Raw genomic sequence first — 27,724 nt, 5'->3', positions numbered from 1 at the left:
TTTGTCTTCACAGAATATGCATTATTCAGGAATCAAAGGCTCCAAGAGGAATTTATTTAAATAACATTCAAAATAACAATAAAGCAAAACATCTACTGAACCTACAGTACATAAGAGTGAAACATTTGTACAAAAATACTTTTTCAGCCCTAGGCATAATACATGATTATCATTATAGTTATACAGATCAATAATTAGACTAAATTGAGCATGCTGTATCTCCTGTACATGTTATATAAATATTTACAGTCATTCAACATGAATGCATTGTCATCACTTTTTATTTTATATTTTCCCAGCGTCGCAAATTCAGCTGTATCATTAAATTCATCAGATGACTAACATCATGAACTCTCACTTTTATTGTTACTGTAGGAAGAATGAAACTGGAATTTTCTGACATACGTGAAAGATAAAGAAATGAAAAAATTCCAACCAAAGCTGGTTTAAAACAACCTGTTAAAAAATTATACTGATTGTGAGCTAATGTTAGTCGTTAATGCCCTATTATCTCAAACTTCGATTTTCTTTGCTCATGAACTGATCTTTCGTTGCAATTTTTGCAGTTCTGTGTAATGTCTGCTTCATCATCCAACAGCATCATCCCTGCAACAAACCCTTAATGCTTTTTTAACTTCATCACTCACTGCTCTGCTGTCCTCACCACCCTCCCTCGCACCCTCTTTTGCTCCTTTTCTCTGTGGTGTCTCCTGTTCCTGCTCTTCTTCATTTCCTGGATGTGTTTCCATTTGCCAACTCCTAAGCCTCGTCCTCTTGCCTTTGATGGCCTCTTCTCTAGCCACAGTGAATCGCAGTACTCCTCCAGAGAGCCAATTGGGGAGTTCATCACTTTCAAGTAGTCTTTATAACGTTGACGGGACTCCCCACCATGGCGCAGCTCCACCACGGGGTCCTCGCTGGGCTTGGGCCTTCCGTCAAGTTGTCCGTGTGTAACAAGTTGCAGTGTTAGATGGAGGAGAGTGTGGGTAAAGTGAGTGTGCTCTTCAGCAACACAGACATACACGCCAGCATCAGAGGTATGGAGGGAGCGAATCAAGAGACCTCGTTTGGTGTGAACAACACGATCATCCAGCCTGACCTGTGAGAGAAAAAAAAGTAATGGTACATTCAAACATATTATAGTTTCATCACAAAGAGCAAGGTCATGTGACCACAGTTGCCTACTGAAAAACATGATATAACACAAAATCTGGTGTTTTGTATCACTAAAATAAAATTCAACAAAACTACATGAAGTTCAGTGTCTCACTAACCCCAAACAATTAATCAACATGACTGCACACTACAAGACACCAGCTTAATAACTCCCACCCTGTCTACACACATACATTTTCACACTTGATTTGTACCTAAGGTGCGTTAAACATGGTAATGACTCCTGAAACAGGAAGCATATTGAACTGGGTGTGGTGAGTGTTACTCACAGCGTGGGGGGTCAGAGTTCATTATGTGGTGTGGAGAGAGATCTTTAGATGCATGATGGGTGTAAGCAGTAAGCGAAGGCAAAGGGAGGTATTTAACAAAAGGTTTGTGTGTGTGTGTGTGTTGGTGGGAGAGTTCATATGCTTGCTGTTGAGGTTCAAGGATAAGTAGCATGCTAATGTTCCTTGTCCCCTTTTTTCATTTAGCATCCACCATGATTCATCAGGTGGCATGGCTGTTGTCAGGACCTAAAACAACACAGCTGTGTTCAGACAACAGGGGAAGACCACAAGAGTGTGTGTGTGTCAAATGCATACCTCCCACAACCCTGCTCTGACTCCTCAGAGGTGTAACTGATAAGAAAGCTAGAGAAGGAGGCCCAGGTATAAACAGGCAATTAATATTTTTGCCTGTGTGTGCATGGTTTTGTTTTCCTATATGAATATATCTTCTGTGTGTGCCAGTGTATAGCTCTGTGGCAGTTTCAAGGTCTGACACTGATGATGTGTCATCCAGCTAGACAGAACCACAGGCCTTAGAGGCTCTTTGGTCCTTGACCCTTACTGACATTTGACTTACTAGTCTGTCTTCTATCACTGTATGTCTCCTGTTTCCTGACACAACTGACTGCCTTAAACCCATAAGTAGAAAAAAAAATCTCACTTATGCAAAGTATCTTGGTGTTTTTGAGAATGATTTGTTTGTTTGCTTTTGAAGCCCTCCATTGTACCATCATGCCATCCAAAATCAAGGCATCTGTGACTAAATTGCAATGCCAGACATTTAAACTCACCCAGATGGCCTGTATTTATTTGTGTGCCTGAGTGTCTATGTGTGTCTGTGTATGCGTGTGTGTCTGTGTGTATCTGGGCATGTGATTAAATCAACAAACTCCTGCAATGAACAGCAATGCAGCTTTTAAAGGATAAGTTCACAATTTCTGAGGTCTGTCCTGAAACAACAGTCAGGTACCCAAACGAATATTGAGGCACACTTTTCTTCCTGTAATCATTCCTCCTGTTACTATTACTTTAGAAGTTGTCCATAACACGTCTTTTGTCTAACTCAGACAGCAGAAAATAAACTTTTAAATACATTTTTGCTCAGAATGAGGACTGTGGACTTGGTCAGTATGCATCCTTTAAGCATATATTGAGGTCTATGTTTGCAGTACCACTTGGGTGCACAGTTGTATGTGTGAACAAGTGTGCATAATCAAGACAGCAGATAACCAGACAGCTTTTAGCAGATAAATGAATAACAACTGTGTGCATACCCATCACTGTGTGTAAGTACCCTTAAGTATTGGGTTAAGTATTCCCCATGCTTTTAGGAGGCCAGCACTTTGTTTTAATGATCACTGTGCATAACATTCAGCATCATACATGCTTTTCTTATTACTAATTTTCAAATGGGCCAGAATTCCAGGCTCCAGGAGGTGAATGCACGCACACACACACACACACACACACACACACACACACACACACACACACACACACACACACACACACACACACACACACACACACACACACACACACACACACACACACACACACACACACACAGTGAGAAACACAGAGGAAACTCTTCCTGCTCACATCTTTAATAGCTGTTTTACAAGGGGATAAGAAAAGGGAATGTGTGTATGAGCAGGAGAGGAGAATAAGTACTGGAGTGGGCTGCAGGTGCTGTAAGCAGCTGGTCAAAGATGCCTATATCAACATCCGTCAGGAGGCAAAAAGTGTGGAGTGAAATGAAAAAGGGAAGAGACTGTGGGAAAATGTGCAGACAAAGCAAAAAGTAAGAGGGAACAAAGTACACAGAGTAAGAAGCATGAAACAAGGGCAGGAAGTGAGGAAAGATTAAGGTGGGACTGATGAGGGAGGTTGAGGAGCAAAAGAAGAGAAGGGACGAGACACACAGTGGTGGTGGTGTGTGTGTGTGTGTGTGTGTGTGGGGGGGGGTAAGGAGAAAAAAAGAGAAAATTAATATAATAAATTAAATAAAAAAGAACAAAAGCAACAGTGAGAGTTAAATTGTGTGATACTAAAAATAAGGGGATGTTATTTGAATCTTAAAGTTAAAAGGCTCAGATAAAGACACTCCAAAAAACATGCCATGCTAACTAATGCAAGCACACAGAGAGACACACAGCTAATCTCTTCCACCATGCAACCCCCCCCCCCCCCTCCAAAAAAAAAACCCTGACACAGAGTGTCTTTGCCCTCAAGCGTTATGTTATCTTGTTCACTACTAATACTACTATCAAAACCCAAATCAATCATATGCTTAGTTGTAGATATATCACCCCACACCTAGGGAAGCAAAATACAACTAGTACAACTGAGTATTTTGAAGCTAAAGACATGTTGTATCCACAAAGAATAAAAGAAACTAATTCAAGCTTCAAACTGCAGGACTACAGTGATGTTTTATGAGTCAGTCCCTCATTGAGCTTGAAACCCATGTTTGTGGTCTGACATGTTAAATACATGTTAATTTATTGACCCTTTAAAAGAAACCATTTATCTTTCAGTCATATGTTTATTGCTTTACAATGTCTAAACTTCTGTGCTGCGGTTGCTTTCATATTGTGGGTATCATGTTAACTGGCTGGATACATACATTTATGCAAAGGCTGTTTGGACATTTAAATCTTTCTTCTTCTTTTTTACCTAGACACATTATTTAAATGTTATTGAACTATCTGGGTTCTTTAGGCTTAACACTTTTCAAACACCAAAGCAGCATTTTTAAAGGTATATATCCAGATACATATCATTGAACATTGGTCGGTATAACCAAAAATGTGATGAAGATTTTTATAAAAATGCCCAGTCTAAGTTATTCTTATACCCTACATACCATATAATTACTATGTATCAGAAAGACTGGAGATAACATTTCAGCCACCTAGAAATGATTGTATATTTCCAAAACAGTTAAATCTTTTGCAGACTTTACCATTAAAAAACACTGAGTTGCCATTGATCAATTCTACTGTGCATTCTGCTCTAATTGCTTTAGCTTCTGTGTCTATCACATGAAAATCATTAGGGAGGACGAACTCCTGCATTCACATCTTCATCACTTTGTCTAGGGTACAATGGGTCACATATCATTGCATGCCTAGACACACAAACACAGAAAACACCCCATTGTGTTCATTACCACAAAACACATGGCTGTCCCCAGGGAGTGCTCTGTTATGATTTCCGCTGTAGGGGATAATAAAGAAACACGCACATGCACATAGACACACATACAAACACGCACACACCAAAAGTTAGGGCTTTCTGCTGTGCAGGCCTATAAAGGAACTCATGGGTCTTTAGTGGCCCCTGCACCTGTTAGTGTGTTTACATTGACCCCTGAGAGAGAGGACAGGGGACCAGTTGTGGGAGTAAATAAGTGAAGTAGAAATTGGGGGAGAAGAGTAGTAAATGGGTTGAAAAGTAAGCTGCCCACTCCCTATGGGTGGAGGGAGGTTTATGTTTGGATAGGGGAGGGGAGGGCACTGAGGTGCTGAGTAAGCAGGTCTCTGTTGTCTCATTCAGCAGAGTGTCATCATCAACGAGATCCTTTCCACACCTCAAATACAAACACATTAACTCTATGTCCCTGTATGTCATTACCCACCATCCTGTCTCCCAGGATCTGTTTTCTAAAATGATTGTACTCGTTATTGGTCCTAATTTTTGTTTAAAATTCTAGTTTGTGTGACGTCAGCCACTGTATTGATTTGCAATCCACCACACTTCTTTGACCAGAACACAATGGAAAGAATATATTGCTTCCTTTGAACATCAGCCCGCAGGGTCCACAGGGAAGAGAAGTCACATTCCAGCATTCAAGCAAACTCTCCCTCTCAATGATAAAATGTTAGTTTTTTAAAAAAGGTCAGAGGTAAAATTTAATTCATTATCATTTTCCCCCTCATCTTTCATAGGAGATGCTTTTCCATCCCCACCCCCCCCCAGGGTGGATCAAGTTTGAGTCATTCCTCATCTCCCTCAATGACTGGGGAGCTGTAAAGCATTTCAAAAAGGCCTGGGCACTCATAAATATCAATAATGCCTTAATTCAAAGAGGTTTTGGATCCTGAGTGCTCCCTTATTACATATAACACATACCCTGACATATGAGCTGTAAATGGCAACCTCATAATCAAAGCACTGTTTTTATCTTTCTCAAGAGATCTTAATCACAATGGGATTTGTGGCAAAAACAGTGGTTGACAAGTTCAAGACTCAGACTTCATAAACAGTAAGGTTAAAAGCAAGCAGGACAGATGAAGGATGTTTTTGGGTGTTTTGAAGTACTTACATAAGAAATTATGTAAGTAAAAAGGGTTAGCAAAAGTCTGTTTTTTGACAGACAGACAAATGAAACCTCTAAAGTATCATAAATCAAAGCAAAAAAACAAGGTCTGCCCTCAGACTTCAGAGAGTAGAGTAGAGTAGAGTAAGAAGGAAAGGGAAGACGTGAACAAGAAAATTCATGTGTTTATGTGTGTGTGTGCACGCGTGTGTGTGTTTGTGGGGGAGGGGGGGGGCATGTGGGCATGCGTGCATGTGGGTGTGTGTAGTGGAGCACACTCTCTGACCTCCTCCCTGCGTTCAGATCCCGCTCTCTGTATGTACCACCGGATCTGGGCCTGTTGAGATTTGGGGATACACTCAAGGAAAGTGGAGTTGCTCTGCACTCCAAAGAGAACCCTCTCCTCCACCTGTCCTCCACCACGGCCTAAAGAAAACAATACTGTTATTGATCCAATGGTCTGTTCTTGACTTTTTTACAAAGCTATATCATGCAGTTCCTCTTGATTAGTGATCACTTGACTGACTGTAAGATATTTGTTACTCTGTTGACTGGATAATTGTTTTGAGCTAGAAAAAACAGACCTTCATATAAAGAGAGACACAGGATGAACTGTTAAACAGAGCAAAGTCTACATACTGTCTTCTGCGTCCCAGCACTGGCTAGCAGGATCTCCATGCTTGATGTCTTGTCTCCTGGCTCGTCTAGGGAACAAACACACAAGGGTCATGTGATGCCTTTTGGTGCAAGAATATGAGAGTTTGATCTTTGCTTACAAGCGTTTAGTGCCTATACATATACAGCATACCAACCATATGATGGATAAAATTCTTCTTGAAGGTCTACATTCTCATTTATTAACAAAGTAGGTGGAATTCATCTTTTAGTAAAGAATAAGCATTGTAGCTTCTGTAATACCACTGACAATGTTGTTTATTTAAATGGCAAAAAGAAAGAACTGCATAAAATGATCAGAAAAACAATAATACTTTTGTGTTTTGTATTAAGTATAAAGTACAATGCATCTAAATAATGAAATCTGTTAATGATATTGAACTGTATACTGTGAATTTGAACAAATAGATATAAGATTGTTGCAACTACCATATTTTGTCAAACAAAATATCTTTGAAACCTTTTAGCTCTGTGACTGAAAACCAACCAGAATCTTATGGAAAAAAGGTTAAAGTGTAAATAAAAAGTATACCACACACATCTCTAATTGCTGTACGTTTTCTTAAATGTCAAACTTCCATGTATTGAAAATAATGCAAATAATGTGTTGCCCGACCATTACTTCGAGTAACAACCAGTTAAAATGTTATTTAAAATGACCCTTGATTACTAGTAACCCTATGTATCATTCTCTGTTTGACATGCATAAACCTAAATGCACAAAGTAACACTGTTACGTTGAGTCCTATAAATTTATTAATTTCAGGACATTTTCTGTAATACTGATGCAAAGATCTACATTATTCTTGTTTGAAGATGTTAACACATTTCTAAAAACCGCCTTTAACAAGGTGATTGATGATTGATTGGTGAATGATTGTTCAAATTATGTTTCTCTGGCCTCGTCTTGTGTTGCTCACTAGGGCTTCTTCAGTTTGTATTGATTTCACCTCCTCCACCTCCTGTCAGTCTTGTGTGATGGGACATCTGTAGCCTACACTCACTGACACAGTGAAGATCAGCTTTCAAAGAGCCCTGGAGACCAAAAGCAGGGCCTCCACTACTCCAAAACCATAACAGCATCCCTACTGGCCAACAATATGGCAGTGTGACCCCTAACTGTAGGGTACAGATTCTGTAGAACCTAGATTCATGCAAGCCAAATGCACAAACAAAAACAACAACAAAAAGACTCCCACATCTGCACCCATGGTTTTGCACCTCAAGGGCTACACTGTAGAGGAGAGGAAGGACAGCAACATTAACCAGCTGAGGTATAGCATCTCTAATCAGTGCCTCAGCACTCAAATGGACTAATACCCTCTGGCATGGAAAAATGCTGAAGAGGCGAAATGAACCAAAAATAGAAGACATATTTAGCAGGAACTATGGACTCCCTCTGACAGCCCCAGAATAAAAAGCAAGCCTTGGGAACACACACCATGGAGAAGTAGGGCAACAAGGGGTCAGTTTAAAGCAGTTTATATATTGACTTTTCTTTGGATGACATGTTTCCTGGGTTCTTGCCATAAATTATACAATGCCAAATAGCATCATAATATTAAAAAAAACTTAATGATAATAACACATTGCTGTGCACCATGTTGGACAACTTGGGAAAAGGAATTTTAAAAGAATAGGGAGACAATTTGCATAATGGATTTAGTGCTTGTACACAAGAAACACAGCTTGTGTGTGTTATTTTAATGTGTCATAATGTAGGCAGAAAGTTCCAGAAGACCTGGACCTAGGCGTGCTCTAAAAGTAATCAGTAAAATCTTAAAATCAATTCTAAAATATGGAGAGAAGCAAGTATTGGGGTGATGTGATGTCATCTGTTAAAACCAGTAAGAAGCCTAGCTGCTGCGTTCTGAACTAGTTGGAGGCGAGAGAGAGATTTTTGTGATAAACAGTAATCTAAACGGGAGAAAATGAAGGCATGAATAATTTTTTCCAGGTCAGAGTGGTTGAGCAACGGCTTGAGTTTGGAGCGATGGTTCAGCGTTATTTCGACCTAGCGTCATATGCACCATTACATTTATCTATAAGAAGGAGCAAGTCTTCACGTTCGATAGTAACCTCAAATTCTGCCATGTCGTTGATGACTTCTGCTGTACTCTGGCTTCTTGCTCCTTCCAGCAATAGATGTGCTCTCGCACAAGATGTCAACAATGTTTACAGCTTTAGCAGTAGCAGCAGAGTAAAAGCTATCAGGTAAGTGTTATTTTAATAAACTCATGGTGTACAAACTTTCCAATGCATCGATTTATGAGTAAAGACCCTGTTTGTACTACTGTAGAAGTTTGATAACAATCCAGGCATTATTAGTGGGGTAATTTATGAGATATACTGTTTGTTCCATTAGCGCCTGTACTAAGCAATTCGGCTCTAACTCCACCAATTTGCGACCAAATGAAAAAAAAGGGGAGAGGGGGTGTTTAGATAGACGTAATGGTGCATATGACGCTAGGACGAAACCATCGCTTTAATGTTAGCGGTCAGGAGACAGAGACTGATGGGATTTTTTGTATTTGGGGGACTGAACAATATGATTTCTGAGTAGTTGAGTTGAAGGGAATTTTGTGCCATCCAACAGTTGATATCATGGAGACAGTCTACAGCAGCAGCTAGGCTTCTTGGGTCACTGGATCTCAGGGGAAGGTATATCTGTATGTCGACTGCATAGCAATGAAAAGAAATGTTGTGTCACTGGATGATTTGGCCAAGTGGGAGCATGTAGATGGAGAATAAAATTGGACCTAAAATAGAACCTTGCGGTACACCACCAGGTAACCTGGGCTGTGAAGGAGGTGTAATTACCTGCGGTGACTGCAAAGGTTCTTTCTAAAGGGTAAGAATAAAACCAACAGACCAACCAACAAAATGTGAAATAGTTTCACAAGGCAACACTAGACATTGTTTTTACTATTTCTTTGAATGAGCTAAGAGTTACACACTATATGTAAGTAGTTTATCATGGCTACAACCGATATGAATAATCTGCTTGGGACCTTGAAACTTGGTATATTTCTGTAAAAGAGAACGAGAGAATGAGTATCACATATTTACCTCTTGGATGCAGGGATGTATCGTGAACATGTATGTCCATCCCAGGCACAGTAGGGGTCACGTGCCAGACAGCATTCAGCACAGGCTTGGCCATAAAGGTGACATCTACTGAGTGAAACCTGGGCGAGCCCCTCACTTGAACCCACGTAGAGCTGTTGCTATAGTGAAACACAACACTTTGCTTTAGGTGATGTAAAAATACAGATTGATTTCAAGTTCAAGTTTATTATCCGTACAGGAAATTCATTTGGCCTGGGGTGCAAAAAATATATACAGACAGAAAGTACAACATAAGAGGCATTCCATGAAGGAATACAAAACTATAAACGATCCAGAGATTATCTATCTACTCCATTTAGTGTAAAACTACATATATGTCACTCAATTTAATGTACATGTAAAAATGTCATTATTTGATTGATTAACACACACACACACACACACACACACACACACACACACACACACACACACACACACACACACACACACACACATATATAAACATAGCACAAAAAGTAAGGAAATGTATGTTTGGTAGAGTGTTTCTTTACTGTAACAATGCTTCTTTGCAATACATCTTATACCGTTGGAAAGCCTGTTTATTTCCCTTTTAAATGGTGCCATATTTGTAAGGAACATGCATTTGTGGGATGAGCAGCAGAGCTGAGTATCTGGGTTGCGTCCATGAAAAAACAAGTCTGAAGAAACAAGACATATTGGCAAATTAACAATTTATTCATTTAACAAACAGGAGCCTCAGTAGTGTGTGGAAGAACCATACACAGCCACAACCGCCTGGCACCTCCTCCTCATGCTGATCACCTGCCTGGTCACACACTGCTGTGGGATGGCATCCCATTCTTTAACCAGCATTTGTCGAAAGTCAGCCAATGTGGTTGTGTTGGTCACTCTGGCACAACACGCCCAAGCTGATCCCACAAGTGTTCAATGGGGTTGAGGTCAGGACTGCTGGCAGGTCATTCCATCCTGTCCACTCCCAAATTCTGGAGGTAGTCTCTGATAAACCCTGCTCTGTGGGGGCAAGCATTGTCTTCTTGGAGGACAGAGTTCGGTCCCAGACTGTGGAGATATGGGATTGCCACTGGTTGCAGAATCTCATCTCAATATCTCTCTGCATTGAGATTGCTTCCAATGATGACATGCTTTGTTTTTCCAGGGCGGGAGATGCCGCCCCACACCATCACACTGCCTCCACCAAAGAAGACAGAGAAGATTTGACAAATGTTTCATGGACGCAACCCACATACTCAGCTCTTCGCTGTTCATCCCACAAATGCATATTCCTTACAAATGTGGCACCATTTTGGGAAAACAAGGGAAATTAGCAGGCTTTCCAAAGTTACCAAACACAAATGTCCTTACTTTTTGAGCTATGTTTATATAAAATGCATTTTTCACTCAGGAAAATTAACTTTGAGTTTCAACTTTGAATTGTCCTCAGTAAACCAAGTTTGAGTCAACTCATTTAAATGATCAAAACCTTAAACACACACCAGGAACAAACCACAGAGATTTAAGGATATCTCAGTGTGTTTTTTTTATAAATTGTAATTCAGAGGATCTGCTCTGACTCGTGTGAAGTCATGGAGATTCCTAAAACAAAACATTCAAACAACTGCTGAGCATACACGCACACGCACACACGCACACACACACACACGGGTCAAATGCTGCTGGAGATTAATGGAAACTGTGATTGAGGTTGAAGTGTCTACTGACACCTCTGACCCTTAGATAATGAGGCAGTAGGGGGAGAGAGAGCTAGAAAGATATGTGGGAGGCTAAAGAGAGAGAGAATAAACTGGAATACATGAATGAAATGGGGATGAAAAACAGTGTGCCTCATATCATATCAGGCATGCACACACAACTGAATGCATGTGGCATGAACAAACCTGTTTAGAAGACATCTCCATTGTGAGGATGGGAATGGGAACCTGAAAAAGTCAAACAACAAACTTTACCACCTCAACATATTAGGATTAATCATCACATATTAAGAAAAATCCATCCGAATTTCAGAGTTTGTAGATCAGAAGCAAGATGAATATTTTATTATCTGATGCGTCAACGGTCCCACTGAGGATAGCCGGAGAACAGTTGGTGAATAGCGTCATCTAATAAAGAAACGTTTGCTGTGAATGAATTTGTTGATGTCTGTGTAGCTGTGTTGCTAACCTGGAATACTTGAAGTTCTTCAAGCACCACCTCCTCTGTGGACCAGTTATCTTGAGTGATGCTCACTACCTTCAGAATTGAGCCGGCATCTACAGACAAATATGTATTTTTAATTTGAGAAGGTGGAAGCATTGTTTTAATATCCATTCAAGACGAGATGAGGCCCTTCAGTCCATAGACTAATATCCCTCTCTAGGGCACTAACTAAAGTTCAGGACCATTCTCAGACGTCATTTTATGTGTTAAAAATGCATGAGCAAGTTAGAGCTGAGAGAGGATACAGGATCCAAACATAACATGAATTCATTTTTCCAACAGCATCACCCATCAGAAAAATCTGTTGGGGTTGAGAACAACTTATAGTAATCTACTGCCCTCTAGTGGAGAGCAGGAAGGAGGTGCGTATGTCTCACCTGTTCCCAGAAACATGACTTCATATGGTCCATCCTCTGCTAAAACTCTGTCCACCACAATCTGAGTCAATGTGTAGTCTACTCGGACACGTGTGAACACGGGCCGGCCAGTCAGAGGGTAGACAGAGCGATACATCAGTGGGTGGAAACGAATGAAACTGATCACTTCATCTGGGAAGTCTTTAGTGGTCTTGATCCTTGGGTCATATGTCTTGCTGGGACACTAAAGGGCAGGAAAAAAAATATGTTGAAATCTTTCACAATCACATTGTTGATTTTACGTCGTGAATGTGTTTGTGTGTCCTTTTTTTTCTTACAAACTGACCACTGGTTTCTGTGTAACAATGTATGGTGCATGTCTTCCTCTAGTGGACAAATGAAGAATTTCAGGAACAAAAGCACATCTGGAACATATGTTACTTGTGCTCCCACTTTCTGTAAATATCTATAGCCCAAATGCAGCGCTGACTCAGCTGTATACCTGAGGCTTATACTCCGTTCTCTATACATTCACCCCCCACCTAACCCCTGTTCATTAAACCAAATGAAACAAGAATGTGATTAACATGTCAAGCAACCTCATCAAAGCCAAAGTTACATCATAAGGTTACAAAACCAGATGTGAAGGCACACCCTACAGCGTTTTGAACATTTCACACTTGAATCCTGTCATTTAAATAAGCCAATGTTTATTATTTTGTAATTAGCAAGTAAGCTGAGCAAGTAAGCTTTTTCATGTAATTTGTGAAAATAAAATGCGTTAGGATGAACTAAATATGAGCTTTTTTGTATTTGGCTTTCTCAGATGAGTTTGGCTCTGTGGCCCCCTGTGTGGTGTTCTATGTACCGTTCCAGGACGTGGATATGGTATCCTCCCTTCGTATTCTACCCATCGGTGGTCGGGCCCCTCTTTGTGGGCATATGGTCCATTAAACACAGCCCTTATGTCTGCCATGTTGTATACACACACAGCTGAGCCACGGAAAATGGAGCTGAGAAGAAAGTGCAAACATGAGATCAAATTAAAGATGCATAGGTGAAAAAAACTACAAGAGAAGTTGATGGTGTGATAAATAGTGAGTATACCTGGAGGTGGTGAAGACAGCATATACTATGGGGTTTTTGTCATCTCTGGTAGGAAGCATAAAGATGTCCTCTACGAGAATAAAAGAAGCAATAGAAAGTAATTTGTTTTTTTATTTTATCTACAGTACATAGATAGAAAAGATTCCAGTGGTCGCACGTCATTTATTTTTCATCACTTCCATTTTCATTATTATTTATATAGGGCAGTTCCTACAGTCTGTTATTGGCCGCTGAGGATCTCTGCAGGCAAAATGTGATATTCAGTCCCTTGCTAAAGTGCACAAGAACCCAATTTATTGACCTAGATTTTCACTTTTCATTTTCATCTTTACTTACGGAGCTCATCAAAGTGTGTGTCCACTCCATCTGGTCCAGGGATAGAACACACAAGTCTGGCTTTGAGGAAGGTGGTCCATTTGTTGGTCAAACTCCTCAGCCCACCCACATCATTCTGAAACATAACCAAAAGCACTGTAACAAAATCATAGTCAGCATACTGTAGTGCAGCTGTTTAACTCGGCCAAAAGGACAACTGCAGTTCATAATACATGCTTTGCACTAAACTACTATACAACTGTAATGTATCTAATGGACTTAAACACAGACAACACATGGCTCCTACTTCCTGCACTAATTAGGAAAATAAACAGGTGAGCAACATTCCCTTAGTATGGATCTGCTTATTTAACTTACACAAAGGAGACCTCCTTGTTAATATAATGACAGTCAGGAGTAATTGAAAAGACACAGGAAAGAGAAAGAGAAAATTACAGAGAGAGAAGAACAGAAGAAATAAAAGATGAGGAAAAATGTAAGTGCAGCATGCTGGAAGACTACAAAAATCAAGTGAGGCTGTTGATTAATAATGCAAGTTCTATGTTAGCATATGAATTGCTGTTTTAAGTAGGAACCTTTGATTGAGCTATGGTAAGAGCTTTCAAGTGCGTTTCTTTGTTATACATAAGAAAAGTCCATATTAAACTTGGCTGGTGCCCTAAGTGGCACTGTGCAGGAAAGACTATTATGTCTCAATGCACACCAAAACACACTTGTGTTTAAGAGACCAAAAGAATGTAAGCACTTAATGAGGATGTTTCACAATAGTGATAATCTTCAAAGAGGATTCAAGTGAAGGGCCCTCAATCCTTTTACATGCAGAAACGCAGAAACACACACACACACACACACACACACAAAATAGAACGAAGGAGACAGAAAAATACAAAGAGCAAGTGAGATAGCTGAGAGAGAAAGAAGAAGAGAGGGCTATAAGCCAGAGGAATCTCCTACCAGTCTGCCTTACAGCTTACTCCCAAGTCATAAATACACCAAAAGCTTTTCTCTAAGAATGTAGCAATAGACCTCTGAATGCTAATAGTAAACTGCTGTGTGGGCTAGTCCCATTTGGAATGACTAATGGCACACGATATAGTATACAAAAGGTCTCCAGTCTATCCTGCTTCTGCCCTCAGTCAGCTGTGCAGTGATCAGCCAAGCTTTCAAGACTGCTGTTTTGACATGCTGTCAAACAGCACTTAATGGGCACTGTAAGATGATAGGCTTCTCCAATGTATCCCAGCATTTAATAACTGAACAGAGAAAAGGTTGGTATTGACAAAAGGACTCAATTTAAATATGAAAATGAAGTGTGGCAATGTTATCAAAGAATGATGACATTAAGCTCTTGTTCCTGTGGACCTTGAATTAACTCACAGAAAGTTGCTTTGGACAAAAGCCCTTGCCAAATAAATGTAATGCAACAATACAATATGTGCAAGCTTTATCATACAAATTAAATCCCTAAATTAAATCCAAAGTCTGTTCTTTGAAAATACTCCTTCTTTGTTACGTGTTAATTGAGAAAACATGCAATTCCTCTGGGGAAATATATAAATGACAATGATATGGAAGATGTGAAGATCTTTCAACAACACTGATCTTGATGATAAGAGCACAAAGGGGTTAAAAGATTTACTACCCCTGACAGCAGCAACTCTTTCAGAGGACTACAAAAGAAGAATGTATAAGGAAGGCCTCCTCCTGGGGGAAATATAAAAAACTTCTGTAGTGGCCAACACACAGATTCTTATCCGATCAGATCTCAGTAGGAGTTATGACTCCCCCACACCCTGTAAGAGGTCTTGCCTCTTCTTCTTCTACTGTCATTCTCTCCTAGCCCCACTCTGTCTCACCAACTCTCCCCCTATTTTTCAAGCATTGTTTCTTTCATTACCAGTTGGGTGTCGAAGTCCATGTGTATCCTGGCTTTATCCTGGTGTCCTGGTTCTCTCATCTATCTCATTCTTTCTCCCCTACCTGTCAACCTATCTGTCATATCCTCACCTCCGCTCCATGCCTCTACTTACTTCCCACTCTCCACGCCACTCCTGTGTAATATCTCACCTTGCACACACGAGCCACTCGGGACAGGATGCTCTTGTCGTTGCCTTCCCATGACACCTCACGGAAGAAAAAGTATATCTTATCATCATCTGGATTGTAGGTGTCTGCAATGGGATGAGCAGATATAAACCTGGCCTCTAAAGACACAGAGAGGAAAAGAGAGAGTAGGGAATGTTAAAATAAGTCATGTAATTGCATTGCCATGTGCCGCAGCCTTGAGGTGGCATTAACACTGCACTTAGCACGATATATTTACAGTCTCGCTCTTTTGCTACAGAAAGGTCTGATTTATTATTGTTTCTACTTATTAAGTTTAAACTTAGGCTGATCATACATTTTCAACTTGTCAAACACAGTAATTGGTTGAATATTTAGATTACTTAAAAGCAGTTTTGTTTACTTCTCTGTGATTTTCAGTCTGTCTAGCGGTATCTGTTATGAAGCAGTGTGGTACAGAGATAATACTTTCATTTAAGTTCCTAATATGTCCCTGAAAATTGATCTTTTAGGTACTGTAGAAGTAGTAATACCACAATGCAGATACTTAAGTATAATATACTTGCTTTCAAAACCTTACTTATTAATTATTGATAGATTTTTTTTCTGGCCACTTGGAAGGAGAACAAGCTGTAAATACAACACTGACATTATCATATTGTAAAGTTGATATGTCAAATGTGTTCACAGTTGCCTGTTGCACATCAAGCAGACATGAATCAATATTTGAATACTTTTGAGGTTGTATTACTGGCTACCCAAAGTATGTAAATCCAATATTAACTCTCATTTTAGCTGTCCACCAACTCCTTAATGAAATGACTGGATCTGTAGCTGCTAAATGCTTCATTATGCTTACCAGCCAGTGACAAACATTGTCTGTTGTTTGGTTTTGAGTTGGTAGAGAAATGTATGTAACATTTTAATCTTAAATCAGTAACTTGTATCAAAAACTGTCAAATAATAATGACTGAACAATAAGTAGAAGTATGACAGTACTATCTTAATGTTTCTGGACTGATATTACGTGAATTATTCAATTAAATACAAAAAAAACAATTTAATTAATGCATTATGTTGTTGCACAAATGTAGTAGATAGTGTTCGAACAAAGGTTATGTGTAAGCAAGGTTAAATAATCTGTGCATTTTGAAATCAGTACGTCTGCTTTTACTAGAGTCTTTTTTACACAGGTATCTAGTACTGCATACTACACAGGCATGACTCAGAAGAACAAGCTTGTGTTGTGTTTTACCAGCGCACAGCGCGCCAACACACACCTGTATGTTTTATGAGAGTAAACTGTCTATATGTTTTTTGCACAACGTATGTGTCGGAGGCAACCGTGCTTGAGTACACTTGGGTTTGAGGTAATGTGAGTGCGGGCCAGCGGGGGACAGGGGAGGGGGAACATTCGTGCTTCAGCACGGTACAGAACAACTGGCTCTAGGGTGAGTGCACCCTTATTCTCTGGTAATTTAGAGATTAATCAGGGAAACTAGAAGATGTATTCTAGCTTTTATGTGATGGTCTACTGATAAGAAGCTTGAATGTTCTGACCTTATTCACAATAGGTCAGGTTTTTTTTGTGGATCCCGAGAGTTCCCGACCTACCTGGAGTTGGAACTTGGAGACTATTGGATGTTTGATGGCGAGCTACGGCCTAATGGAGAAGAACTAGAGACTCGATTGCATGCAGAAGATTGGAACCCTGAACCCCAGAAACTTTGCTTCCACACACACCGTCAACGCATTCAACAGTGCAGTAGGACAAACAGTTCCCAGTGGACTGAGCAGTATTATCTACTGCTAGGACTAAGTGATTGAGCTGAAGGAGTAAAATTGAACATTGAATCTAAAGAGTATTGATACAGATGTGAATCATTTTAATTTTTAATTTTTATATTTAGCCGGGTAAGAATTGTATTGTGTTACTGTATACTGTATACTGTATAACTGTTTTCTATTCATCCTTCCCTGCTCTTATTTATTAAATGTTCTTTTTCATGTCTGTGTCTGAGTTGTTCCTGGTGTGTTGTTGGGTTCATTCTTGGCTCCTTAGTCGTATCTAGATCTTCTGATCTTACTAGCCATAGATAGATATCACATTTGTTCACTACAGCTTCTTATATATTTTGTTGCTCCACCCAAAAGGGTTACATGTGCCAAATAATGTGAGAAAAAGCAATGGGCAAAATGAGACTATGAGCAGTGTGTTGCTGTCAGTGTCCCGATTCAAAAGGGAACTAGTCCAAAGGCTTAAGTGTTGCAGCGACATTACATCAACATCAGCTCAACCCCTGGAAGCCGAGCCAGCCAGCCAGCCCCGGGTGATTCCCCGACTGGAACAGTTTAATGTACAACTGGTAACATGCTCAACAGAAGGTCATTGTTAGTCCTGCAGCAGTGGAGAGATGTTCCACAGGCTCACAGGGAAAGAGACGATGCAAGAAATTATGTTCTCTTTCTCTCTGCCTTTCCTGCGTCAACACACACTGTATACATACAGTGCGAGAGAGAGGGGCACGTAATTACAATAAACATCTGTGGTTGTGAAATGTGGAGACTATGTGTAAGGATTTAGATCCTAGTGACAACTGTTGATACACTACAGCTCATCAGTGGCTGTAAAACACTCGAGACTAAAAGTGTATACAGAGGGAAGACTCTCGTCAGTGATGACTGTGCATGTCCTTGTGTGTAAGTGTATGTGGTTGTGTGACTAACACCATGAACTTCTGGCACACTGTAAATTCCCCAGAAGGTGTGGTCCCTGTTCAGCTATGGCATTCATATAAAAGTTCCACCTTAATGAATAAGTGGGCTGTTTCCTCTGTGGTGGAATGCCAATAACCACCCTGAGGACACAGAGAGGCTCTTTGTATCAGTAGAGAGGCTGGAAGTTTGGAGAAAAAGCAATAACAAGTTTGAAAGCACTGGAGATGTACAAGCGTGTGTGTACCATTGATCCAGTAGTCTTCAGAGATGTCTGTGCGTATGTAGTGCTGGTCAGGTGGAGGGCCGAGGGAGCGTGTGAATGTTGTGTCTTTGCCCAAGAAGTCTGAAGCAGTGCCCGCATACAAGTACTGGTCTGGACAAATTATGGATGCAGGTTGATTAATTGTGACAATCAAATATCCAGAAACAAAATCAGTACATACATGTGTAGATGAAAAGTCAGATAACAATAGCATTAACTTTTTATGATCTTTTTATTACATACACCATGAAAACATGACATGGCATTATTATCTAGCTTTTAACATGTCACTGGCTTTCCTCAGTCAGTCTATATAGAAAAAATTAAAAAAAACAAGACAGAGAGAGAGATTCCAAGAAACAAATATATGATGGAGAGAAAAGGCTCAAAAACACATTTTGTTTACAATTCTCTGCCAAGTAGCTGTTACTGCCAGAGAAATCTCTGCTTGTATCTTTTCTGACCAAAATAAAACAGATACAAATTCACTCAAAGAACTTCTTGGAGACTTGAAGAATCCTAAGCAAATGGTGCTGTGGAGCAATACAATTCTGGTGCATGGGAGATAAGACAGAAGACTGCTAGAGCACTATCTGATGGCTCATCTTACCTGTGAGGACTGAGGTAAATGGTTGCAAGGGATCAAAAGGACATTTCAATCTGCCTGACTCCACTGTACTAGACAACAAGTGGAAAACACCATCCTGATAAATGAAAGGGAGGAAAGGAGGATACTATTAAACCCATTTTTAACCATATAAGTATATTAACAATACAATCAAATACATTTCATAAATAAAAAATGCAGATCCTGTATTTTTACCCACAACATTCACTCCCTCATACTGACTTTACCTCTCTGCGGCCAGTAATTTCAATGAAGGCACAGCTGGGGTGGAAGGCTCCTGTCCCACAGGCATAGACATGTGTTCGATTGTAGTTGTGGAGGACCCTGACAAAGTTAGCACACTCCAACTGGAACAGAGAATGAGCCAGGATAAAAAATAATGGAAATCCTGATTGAACAGACATATATTGCATCGCATACTAGTTTACGGTAGACTTACAATCTATATGATTTTTCTGTCTAGAAGTGAACTGTTTGAGGCACTTACATTTGCATTTTTGCCAGCCAGTTTGCACATTTCGACTTGGTCCCGCGGGGCAGGCCAGTGAATCTGAGGAGATAAAAAAATACATACGTCACACTGGTACTTTACAGTAGATTCTAAGAGTGTATAGATTACTGAAGGGAATACCACTGAGTTAGCTATTCTCTTATATAGTATATCTAGTTTTACTTCTAATCTAATGTGAGCCTAATTGCAGTAAGTGGTGCCTTTATGGCTGAAAAACAGAAGAAACTGGGTATTTACCATTTAAGAGGTTATGAGAGCTGAAATCCTTTCAAAAGACACACTATTTTTCTTTTACCTTAATCATCCCATGTTTCTGCGCCATCCTTTGTATTCATTTATTTATGTTGTGTGTGTATTCATGTTATTTTGGATTTCACATTTTAATTCTCTTTTGTCTATGTATTTTCCAGATTTATGTTCTTTGAAAGGCAATATATTAAATTGCTAATGAGCATAGACAGAATTTAGAATTAAAAAAAATACATTTTGGGGGTTATTAAACAACTGATCTCAGTTATACAAACAATCAACACCTCCAGGTGTTGGTGTATGACAGCAATAAACGTACACCATCCAGTGTCCCTTTAACGCACCCCACTATGTTCGCACATGTGTTATAACAGGCTTATGTGCTTAGCGTGTTACCTCCTCTAAATCCTACCAAGGAGAGCTATCGCCAAACTTATTCAGGGGTCGATAGAACCTAATTATGCATGCAAATACACTGCCACAAATATGAAAATATCTCATGATGCCAAATCATTACATGCCACTGAGGAATTCATACAGAAAACCAGTGTTACAATGTGATATGTTCAATAAAGTGTGTGGCCTTTCTCTGAAGGGCATAAAGTGGTTTTGAAACCCAGAATATGGAATGATCAGTGGTCTAGTTTTACCACAGCATATGGGGACATTTAGACTGTGGTTCAAAAAGTATTGAAGTATTTGGCTCTGTTTTAGTGTCAGCGGGTCCCTTTCCAGGTATTCCTCTTTATTAACTGATAAACACCAAGTTGTGTCTCCAGATCATATTCACTGTCAAGGACAGTCCAAAAGGCCCACAGAGTTAGACTGTTGGTGCATATCTTCCAAGCATCAGTATCAGTGACCAGAGAGGCAACTTTGAGAGTGAGACTAAGAGTTAAAACAACCAGATAAAGATCAAATAAACACACTGTCGTCCCACTTGCAGATCAACCTCAGCTGCATAAACAAATGCTCAGATCTACAAACTTTAACATATGGCATCCCTCCAAATGCATTTGTGTTTGGGTATATGTGTGAGTGAGTGTGTGCTCCATTAATGGGTATATATTGTATGTATGCGTGTGTGCATGTGACCTCCAACATGATAACTCTGTCAATGACCAGACAGACAGTTTCAGGGTGCTGTTGACTGATAATTGAGCCAGCTGGGTGAATTCTAAAATAGTATCATAGTAATAAAATAGTAAAAAACAGTACCTTTCACTATTCCACTTCATGACAAGATAGGTACAAGTGTCACAAGGAGAAGTTAAATTACTCACTCTATAATAATGAACTGTTCACAGCAAATAACAAAGGTTATTTTCTCAAGTGGCTCCATGTGTGAATTTGCATGTCTGGGAATTGGTACGGTTTCGGTGTATTGAGTAGATACTCCATCTCCTGTTCAGACTTGAATTTCTTCCAGCACTATCCTTCTTTCACAGGGTGTGGGGGACTCTTAAAACCGCTGTAAACACCTCAGAGTCTACCTAAACAACCTCTCAACTGTCGTGAATAGCTTGAGTAGCCACTAACCCAAAATATTCTGTTGATTTGTTGCACTAAATTCATTCTTGACTTCAGTTTTCTGCCTTAAAATCTGAATTTGGATCCCTCTATACTGTATGTTTCCAGTGCATTGTACCTTTCTGGGACTTCTGGACAGATTGTCAGGGTCAAGCAGGTAGATGTGATCCCTGGCTCCCAAAAGAAGACGACCTCTCTCCTCATCCAACAGCAGGGAGTGTGAGAGAAGGCCATCGGAGGGGCCCAAAAACAAAGATACACTGCCAGCTTGCAGCAGTTCTGGTCAAGGAAGAGAGACATTCATATAGACAAAAGATTAATTCATCCCCACAGTGCAGTATATACATAAAGCTTATATTTAAAAATTCACATCTAACACTGATTTACAGTAGGTTGCAAATAATATGTCAATGGGATAAGGCTGTCAATCCTTAACTCACTGAACTCTTCATACCAACCCCCCGAAAAAAGCACCGGGTTTCTTCTAAAGAAAAACATGCCTTGACTTGAATTGAAACTACTTAGTCCTCTGTGGTTCATCACCTTGCCTACATGTGCTGATGGAAGAGAGGTACAGTAGCACAGACTGTAACTACACTTTATCAGGGTATTTTCATAGCTTCTTTACTAATCATGACGGTATCTCTCAGTTTGGCCATTAGATAAAAAAGATCAGGGATTTATCAATTATAAAACTTTTTTTTTTTCCCTAACGTACTTTCTGATCAGATCTCATTTGCAGATGACTGAATATCAGCATAAACATTAGCTTTGGCTGTAGCATGTAGGCCTGTCATGGCCCTATATGAGATTAGGTCACGATGAGAGCAGGTGGAATACCTGTTGCTCACCCATTAGATGATTATATGTAATTTTGTTGTTGTTGTTGTTGAAGACTTCAATACACACACTGAATTTAAAAAGTTAAAATATGTTGGTAACAGTTAATGTTCGGACTCCCAGCTTCCAGGGTCCATTTTAAGGAGTTTTCCAGGAGCTGAATACTGACTACATTCTCAGTGCAATGCTGTGTCCTTGATCTGAGGAAATCTCTTCTATCACCAGGCTCTTTTCAGTGCACCAGTATAGCAACATGCCTTGAATAAACACTGGCTCATATGGGGGAGTCCTGTGGGAGTCACTCTGAAAGGATTGACATTGTGATTACCCTCTTGGTGTGAAGGATTGGAGAGGTTACCAACCTTCAATATTTGAACTTCTAGGACCCCTCCGCACCATGCAATCCTGCTTAATACCTCCTCCTATACACAAGCTCACAAACACACACACATACACGGCACCCCCACATGCTCATATCTTTCACCCCTACACACACATCATGCTCACAGCAGACTAACCCTCGCAAAGAGATTAAGACTGCTAGCCTTTGGCTATCGCTAATCTGTTCTGTAAACACACAGCACTATGAGCCCATTGAAACAGCCTACTAAAGCTGATGCTGCTTAGCATAGAGCTCTGCACCTTTCTCCAGAGAAGAGAGCCCTGAGCACCCTTAACACTTCTTGATTAGCTCCTTTGCTGGCGGTCTGAGGCACTTTCATCCACACATTTATTGCAGTAAGCCATCACCAAGCTGGCTTGCAGCCTATAGAGTTAGGCCCAATTTATAAATTAGACTTAAGCTTTATAACACCATCATTTCTGCTATTGTATAAGTGTAGACCACCTAACTCAGGATGACTAAGGCAATGCTCTATCAGCTGCAGCATTGCCTTTTCCCCAATGTCTGAAGAATGATGCTGAATATGGATGAAAAAGTATATTGCTGTAATGATGCTGCATATGAATCTGCCATATGCACTGGAAGAAGAGCCACATAATTTAAGTATGAACAATATTCATTAGAAGTAGACTGCTGATTATAGTGCTCTGCATTCAGGCTAGTTGAAATGGGGGCACATATTCATGTTGCATGATCACAGGCACCAGCATAGGTCTGCCATTAATATGCAGTGTAGGATGTTCTGTCCATGGTTTCAGAATACAACTCACAGTAACCTCACAGCTGGTGCAAAACGTTGGGTCAAACAATCATTTATATGTGTTTTGTTCTATGTGCTGTGGGATAGGAGGGAAAGCACATTTTTGGCTACTAAGAATAGACAAGTTGACTAAATTGTGTTTAGCTAATGAGCACTTTATATAATACAGGCCTGTTTTTGTGTAACTTCCTTCATCCTTTGATCATAGATTAAGAACAAATGTATAACAACAATCTGAGTGAGAAGCATATTAAAAATATTTCCATAATGACCAGATGATGAAAACATTGTCTACACTATGAAAATGAACTTATGCCACAATATATCACAATCAGGAGAGAACAATGATGAGTTTTCCAGAGCAAAGTTCATGAGTTTGCAGTTGAAGGCAGTTGTTTTGGAGGTGTTCACTCAATCAGGGATGATTTCACTTTGATCATTTCACCCTTCACTCATTGAAGCTGTGCTCTCACAGGAGGGTGATGTGATGTGCTGTTTGAAGAGTGATCACTGCTGGGTGGTGTTGCTTTTGAACAGTGTGCAGTGATGAGATGATGACAAGATGTATGCACTGGATTGGAGGGGATTTTGCTTTTGATGGAGTCTTCCTTGCTCCCGTCATTCTGACTGAAAGAGCCAAACATGGACATTGTTCTACTGTCCTCACTCTGAGATCCAAAGGAAATCAGAACATAGCCAGATGGGCATTCTCTTGAATGAATAGGTATACAATCCAGTCAGCTGCCCTCATAGTCAACAATGAGAATCAAAGCCAAGATACACTTTCTGAGAGAATATAAAAAATACAGTTGTCTCAAATATCTGGACCTAATAAAATGCAGTCATATCGCTTTGGAACAAACATGAAATGAAGCAAACTGCAGAGTTAAATACTAGCCTAACTGCTGAGTAAACACTGTCCCTTGCAATCATTATTCCTGCAGCTACTTATATGTATTTATGTTGGACACTCAGGACATAAACGTGAATCTATTTCAAGCCATATTGGGCTTTGGAAGACTTTGACCAGAAGAGAGCTTTTTGGAGGTTGAAGTCAGAGAGTGAGTTTACTTTTAGGTCACAGTTAGGATTCAGTTTATGAAGCAAGACTGGAGTTCATTTGTGTGGTTTCTAGCAGCTGATACATAGTATGAGGGATGGTGACTTTGAAGTGGAGTTAAGAATGGGTTTTAAGGGAACCAATAATTTAGCTTTACCCGGTGGCAAAAAGCAAACATACTCAGTTGGACGCAAAAGTAAACACATGGACACAGTGAACATTGAAGGAGCTGGCTAATATACACACAACAGAATGAGCGTCAGTCTCTGATGTACCAGGAAGCATCAACATGAAATATAAGTTCTGTATGTGACATCTAGGACTGGTCTGCAGTTACACTGTATTTTATTACAAACTAAAAACTAAAACTGAAACTTTACTTCAGGTTAATATGAAAGGGAATTACACATGGCAAGATAAGTAATTGTGTTCATATCTTACAAAAAAATTTACAGAGAACATTCTCGTGCTAAATCCAAAATGACAAACAGAATTATGATGTGGGTCAGTGTGTTACTCTTTAATCTCTCACTTTACTGCTATGTTTTAAAGACCATTTACTTTAAGAGTGCAACTAAGTGTAATAATCTTTCTTTTCACTTTTGCCCTTAGGTGTGTTCATAAAGTTACAAGAAAAAATACAATAGGAGAAGAAATGTCACAGAGACAACGCTAGACATAGTCTTGGAAGGTCCATGTTGAACAGCTAAACCATTAATATAATTAATATAAAATGAGGAAAGCACAGAAAAAACTAAACAAATTAAAGGTAGAATATGTAGAATGAACAGAACAACGCCATCTAATGTCTCGAGATCGTAGTCGCAATAACCAAAAAGTAATTCCAGCAGTCGGGTTGCCAGGTCCGGTGCCGGATTTTATTTTAGCTCTCACTTTATCCACATGTCTAACCTTTTTAGGCGAGAAAGTAGCCCTTTAGATCCACAATGTGACGCTAATTTGTCCAAATAACATCTGCTTAAAGTTTTGTTCCTGCGAATTCGGAGCCGCTCAAGTTAGCCGTAGCGAGTAACGCACTTCCGGTCATTTTCACAAAATAAAACACCCGTTGCCTTTTATTATTAAGAAAACCATAACGATAGAGTTGGTGCTTTTATTTTGAAAACAGGAAGCGAACATACCCTCGCTGTAACCAGAGACATTATAATAAAACATTATAATCTGCCTTAGAAGGACTTTGCTGTAACTGACTTGAAACCACCGAGGTACATTACATTGTAACGCCAGTGGGAGTAGCAGCCATAGACATATATACGTATATATGTCTATGGTGGCAGCAATGTCTCTGCATGTACTGCCTAATCCTAAACACCGATTGGCTTGTGTGTGGTGTCGTCAGAAGCAGAAGAGGCTAACGGTCTATGCTCACGGTCGTAAACATCTAGTCACGTGTACTCTGAGATGGACGCGCAGGTCAGGAAATGACGTAAACGGACCGTATATGGTTTGTTATTTGTGTTATTACATTACGTGTTGGACTAAATACATGGACATATTGAGGAAAATATTCCGGTTTTATGGAAACGGATTTCATATTTCAGCAGAATGGATACTTGGCGAGCTGTACAGAAAGTCCTGTGTCATAAGATGATCGTTGTGGATAAAGGGAAGACTTTGAAGGTATGTAGGCATTATAGCTTTTCTCACTTAGCTGAGTGGCTAGCCAAGCTAATCGCTAATACTATTACGGCTGTGAGCAACCATATAAGTCGTGAGTGGTCTTGAATGAATCAGAACTAGCTTTCCAACAATGTACGGCATGAATATATATGTTTAAGGATTGGTGTTTAAAACATTCAGAAGAACGTGTGGCTACCTCCTAACATCCGTCCCGTCCCGTGAACGGAACAGCGTGCGTTAAGAGGTTAATGATCAAATATCAAAATCCGAATAGCGTCAGAAAGTCAACCCACTCTCCACATTTCCATTGCTACCATTTTGATACTTCATGGTACACAAACAAATAGCATCTCATATGAAAGCTAAGACCCTGGCGAGTTCAACAATACCACTATTATTGCGCTAAAAACCCAGTGAACCAGCAGCATACAAAGGTAAACAACCGCTTATTTACAGCGACTAACAGATATTCTGTCTTACCTTCGAAGTTTTGTGATGAAAAGTTGTACTTGAGAGCAAAAAACGCTGGTTCTAGTAAGTCCAACACGGCCGTGTTTGTTTACAACTCCATTTCACCCAGTGCCAGCCTACAGTAGCTGCACCGGAACAACAGACAACCCTGGCAACCCGCAATTCCGGCCGCTAATTGGCTTGGTCAGACTAAATATTTTTTTTTTATGGAAAAGCAATACTTTCATTCTGTACCCCTCAAAACGCCCCGTGGCTGTATTATTATTATTTTTTTAAATATAGCTTTTAATAAATATTCTACATATTCAACCTTTAAAATAATAGATGTGCGTGAACAGTCATATGCCTCATATAGAGCTATGATTCCAGCTAAGTGCACCGATGATGAAAGTTGTTGGCATGATATAAAATAGCCAAAATGAGTTTATTAATTTACTTACCAAAACTTTATTTTACTCTTAGGCTGCCCTGAACACATTAAAGCATTACAGTATCAAATAAAATGTAAATATGTAACAAAAAAAATAAGATTGACAGAAAAATAAAAAAATATTTCATTTCTTACCTCTGTGGCTGAGTTTAACCCTGGGGAGAGTTTGTTTGATGCTTGTTCCAATAGGGAGGATGGCCAACAACATCAGTCCCACTAATGGGACCCCTGGATGGGATGGTGCCTTAATCCTCTTCCCTTTGCTGACATAATTACTGCCAGGCATACAGTATAGAGCCCTGGCTTCATTCAGACTCTGATCAGCAGAGCCTTCTTTCTTCATAGTGTGTGGAGCGTTCTTGGTCCGTTTTCACTCTGTTCTTTTCTGCAATCCTGGAGGGAGCCCAATGTAAAGAGTCAAGCTAGGGAGGAGCAATCATAAGAGTGTGTGCATGAGAGAGCGTGCACTCTATTCTAACATCACATATGTAAACACGTTTTACCATGGAGCCCTACAGGCATGTCCTCTCTCTTTATCCATCCTACATCAGCTGTTGGCTGTCACTGGCTTTCTTTTTGTGTCGCCTTTAAATCTGTTTGCTCAAAA

At 39.9% G+C, this 27,724-nt stretch overlaps 1 protein-coding gene across 1 annotated transcript; it reads right to left on the bottom strand.

Moving 5' to 3' along the window:
• Positions 1-643: 643 nt before the first annotated feature.
• On the bottom strand, positions 644-27,460 carry sema3d (sema domain, immunoglobulin domain (Ig), short basic domain, secreted, (semaphorin) 3D). Its single transcript, XM_053318509.1, has 17 exons — positions 27,253-27,460; positions 21,631-21,791; positions 19,710-19,772; positions 19,450-19,569; positions 19,205-19,298; positions 18,577-18,705; positions 15,618-15,754; positions 13,551-13,665; positions 13,215-13,284; positions 12,976-13,120; positions 12,129-12,351; positions 11,716-11,804; positions 11,433-11,474; positions 9,514-9,671; positions 6,409-6,473; positions 6,056-6,195; positions 644-1,099 (listed from the first exon to the last, which is right to left on the bottom strand). Exons 1-17 carry the CDS (start codon positions 27,458-27,460, stop codon positions 644-646), a joined length of 2,415 nt encoding a protein of 804 aa, XP_053174484.1.
• Between the last annotated feature and the right edge of the window lie 264 nt (positions 27,461-27,724).

The sequence above is a fragment of the Scomber japonicus genome, chromosome 5 (assembly GCF_027409825.1).
Source record: "Scomber japonicus isolate fScoJap1 chromosome 5, fScoJap1.pri, whole genome shotgun sequence".
NCBI lineage: Eukaryota > Metazoa > Chordata > Actinopteri > Scombriformes > Scombridae > Scomber > Scomber japonicus.
Note: the sequence above shows the minus strand (reverse complement) of the source record. Positions and strands in the feature narration are given on the sequence as shown.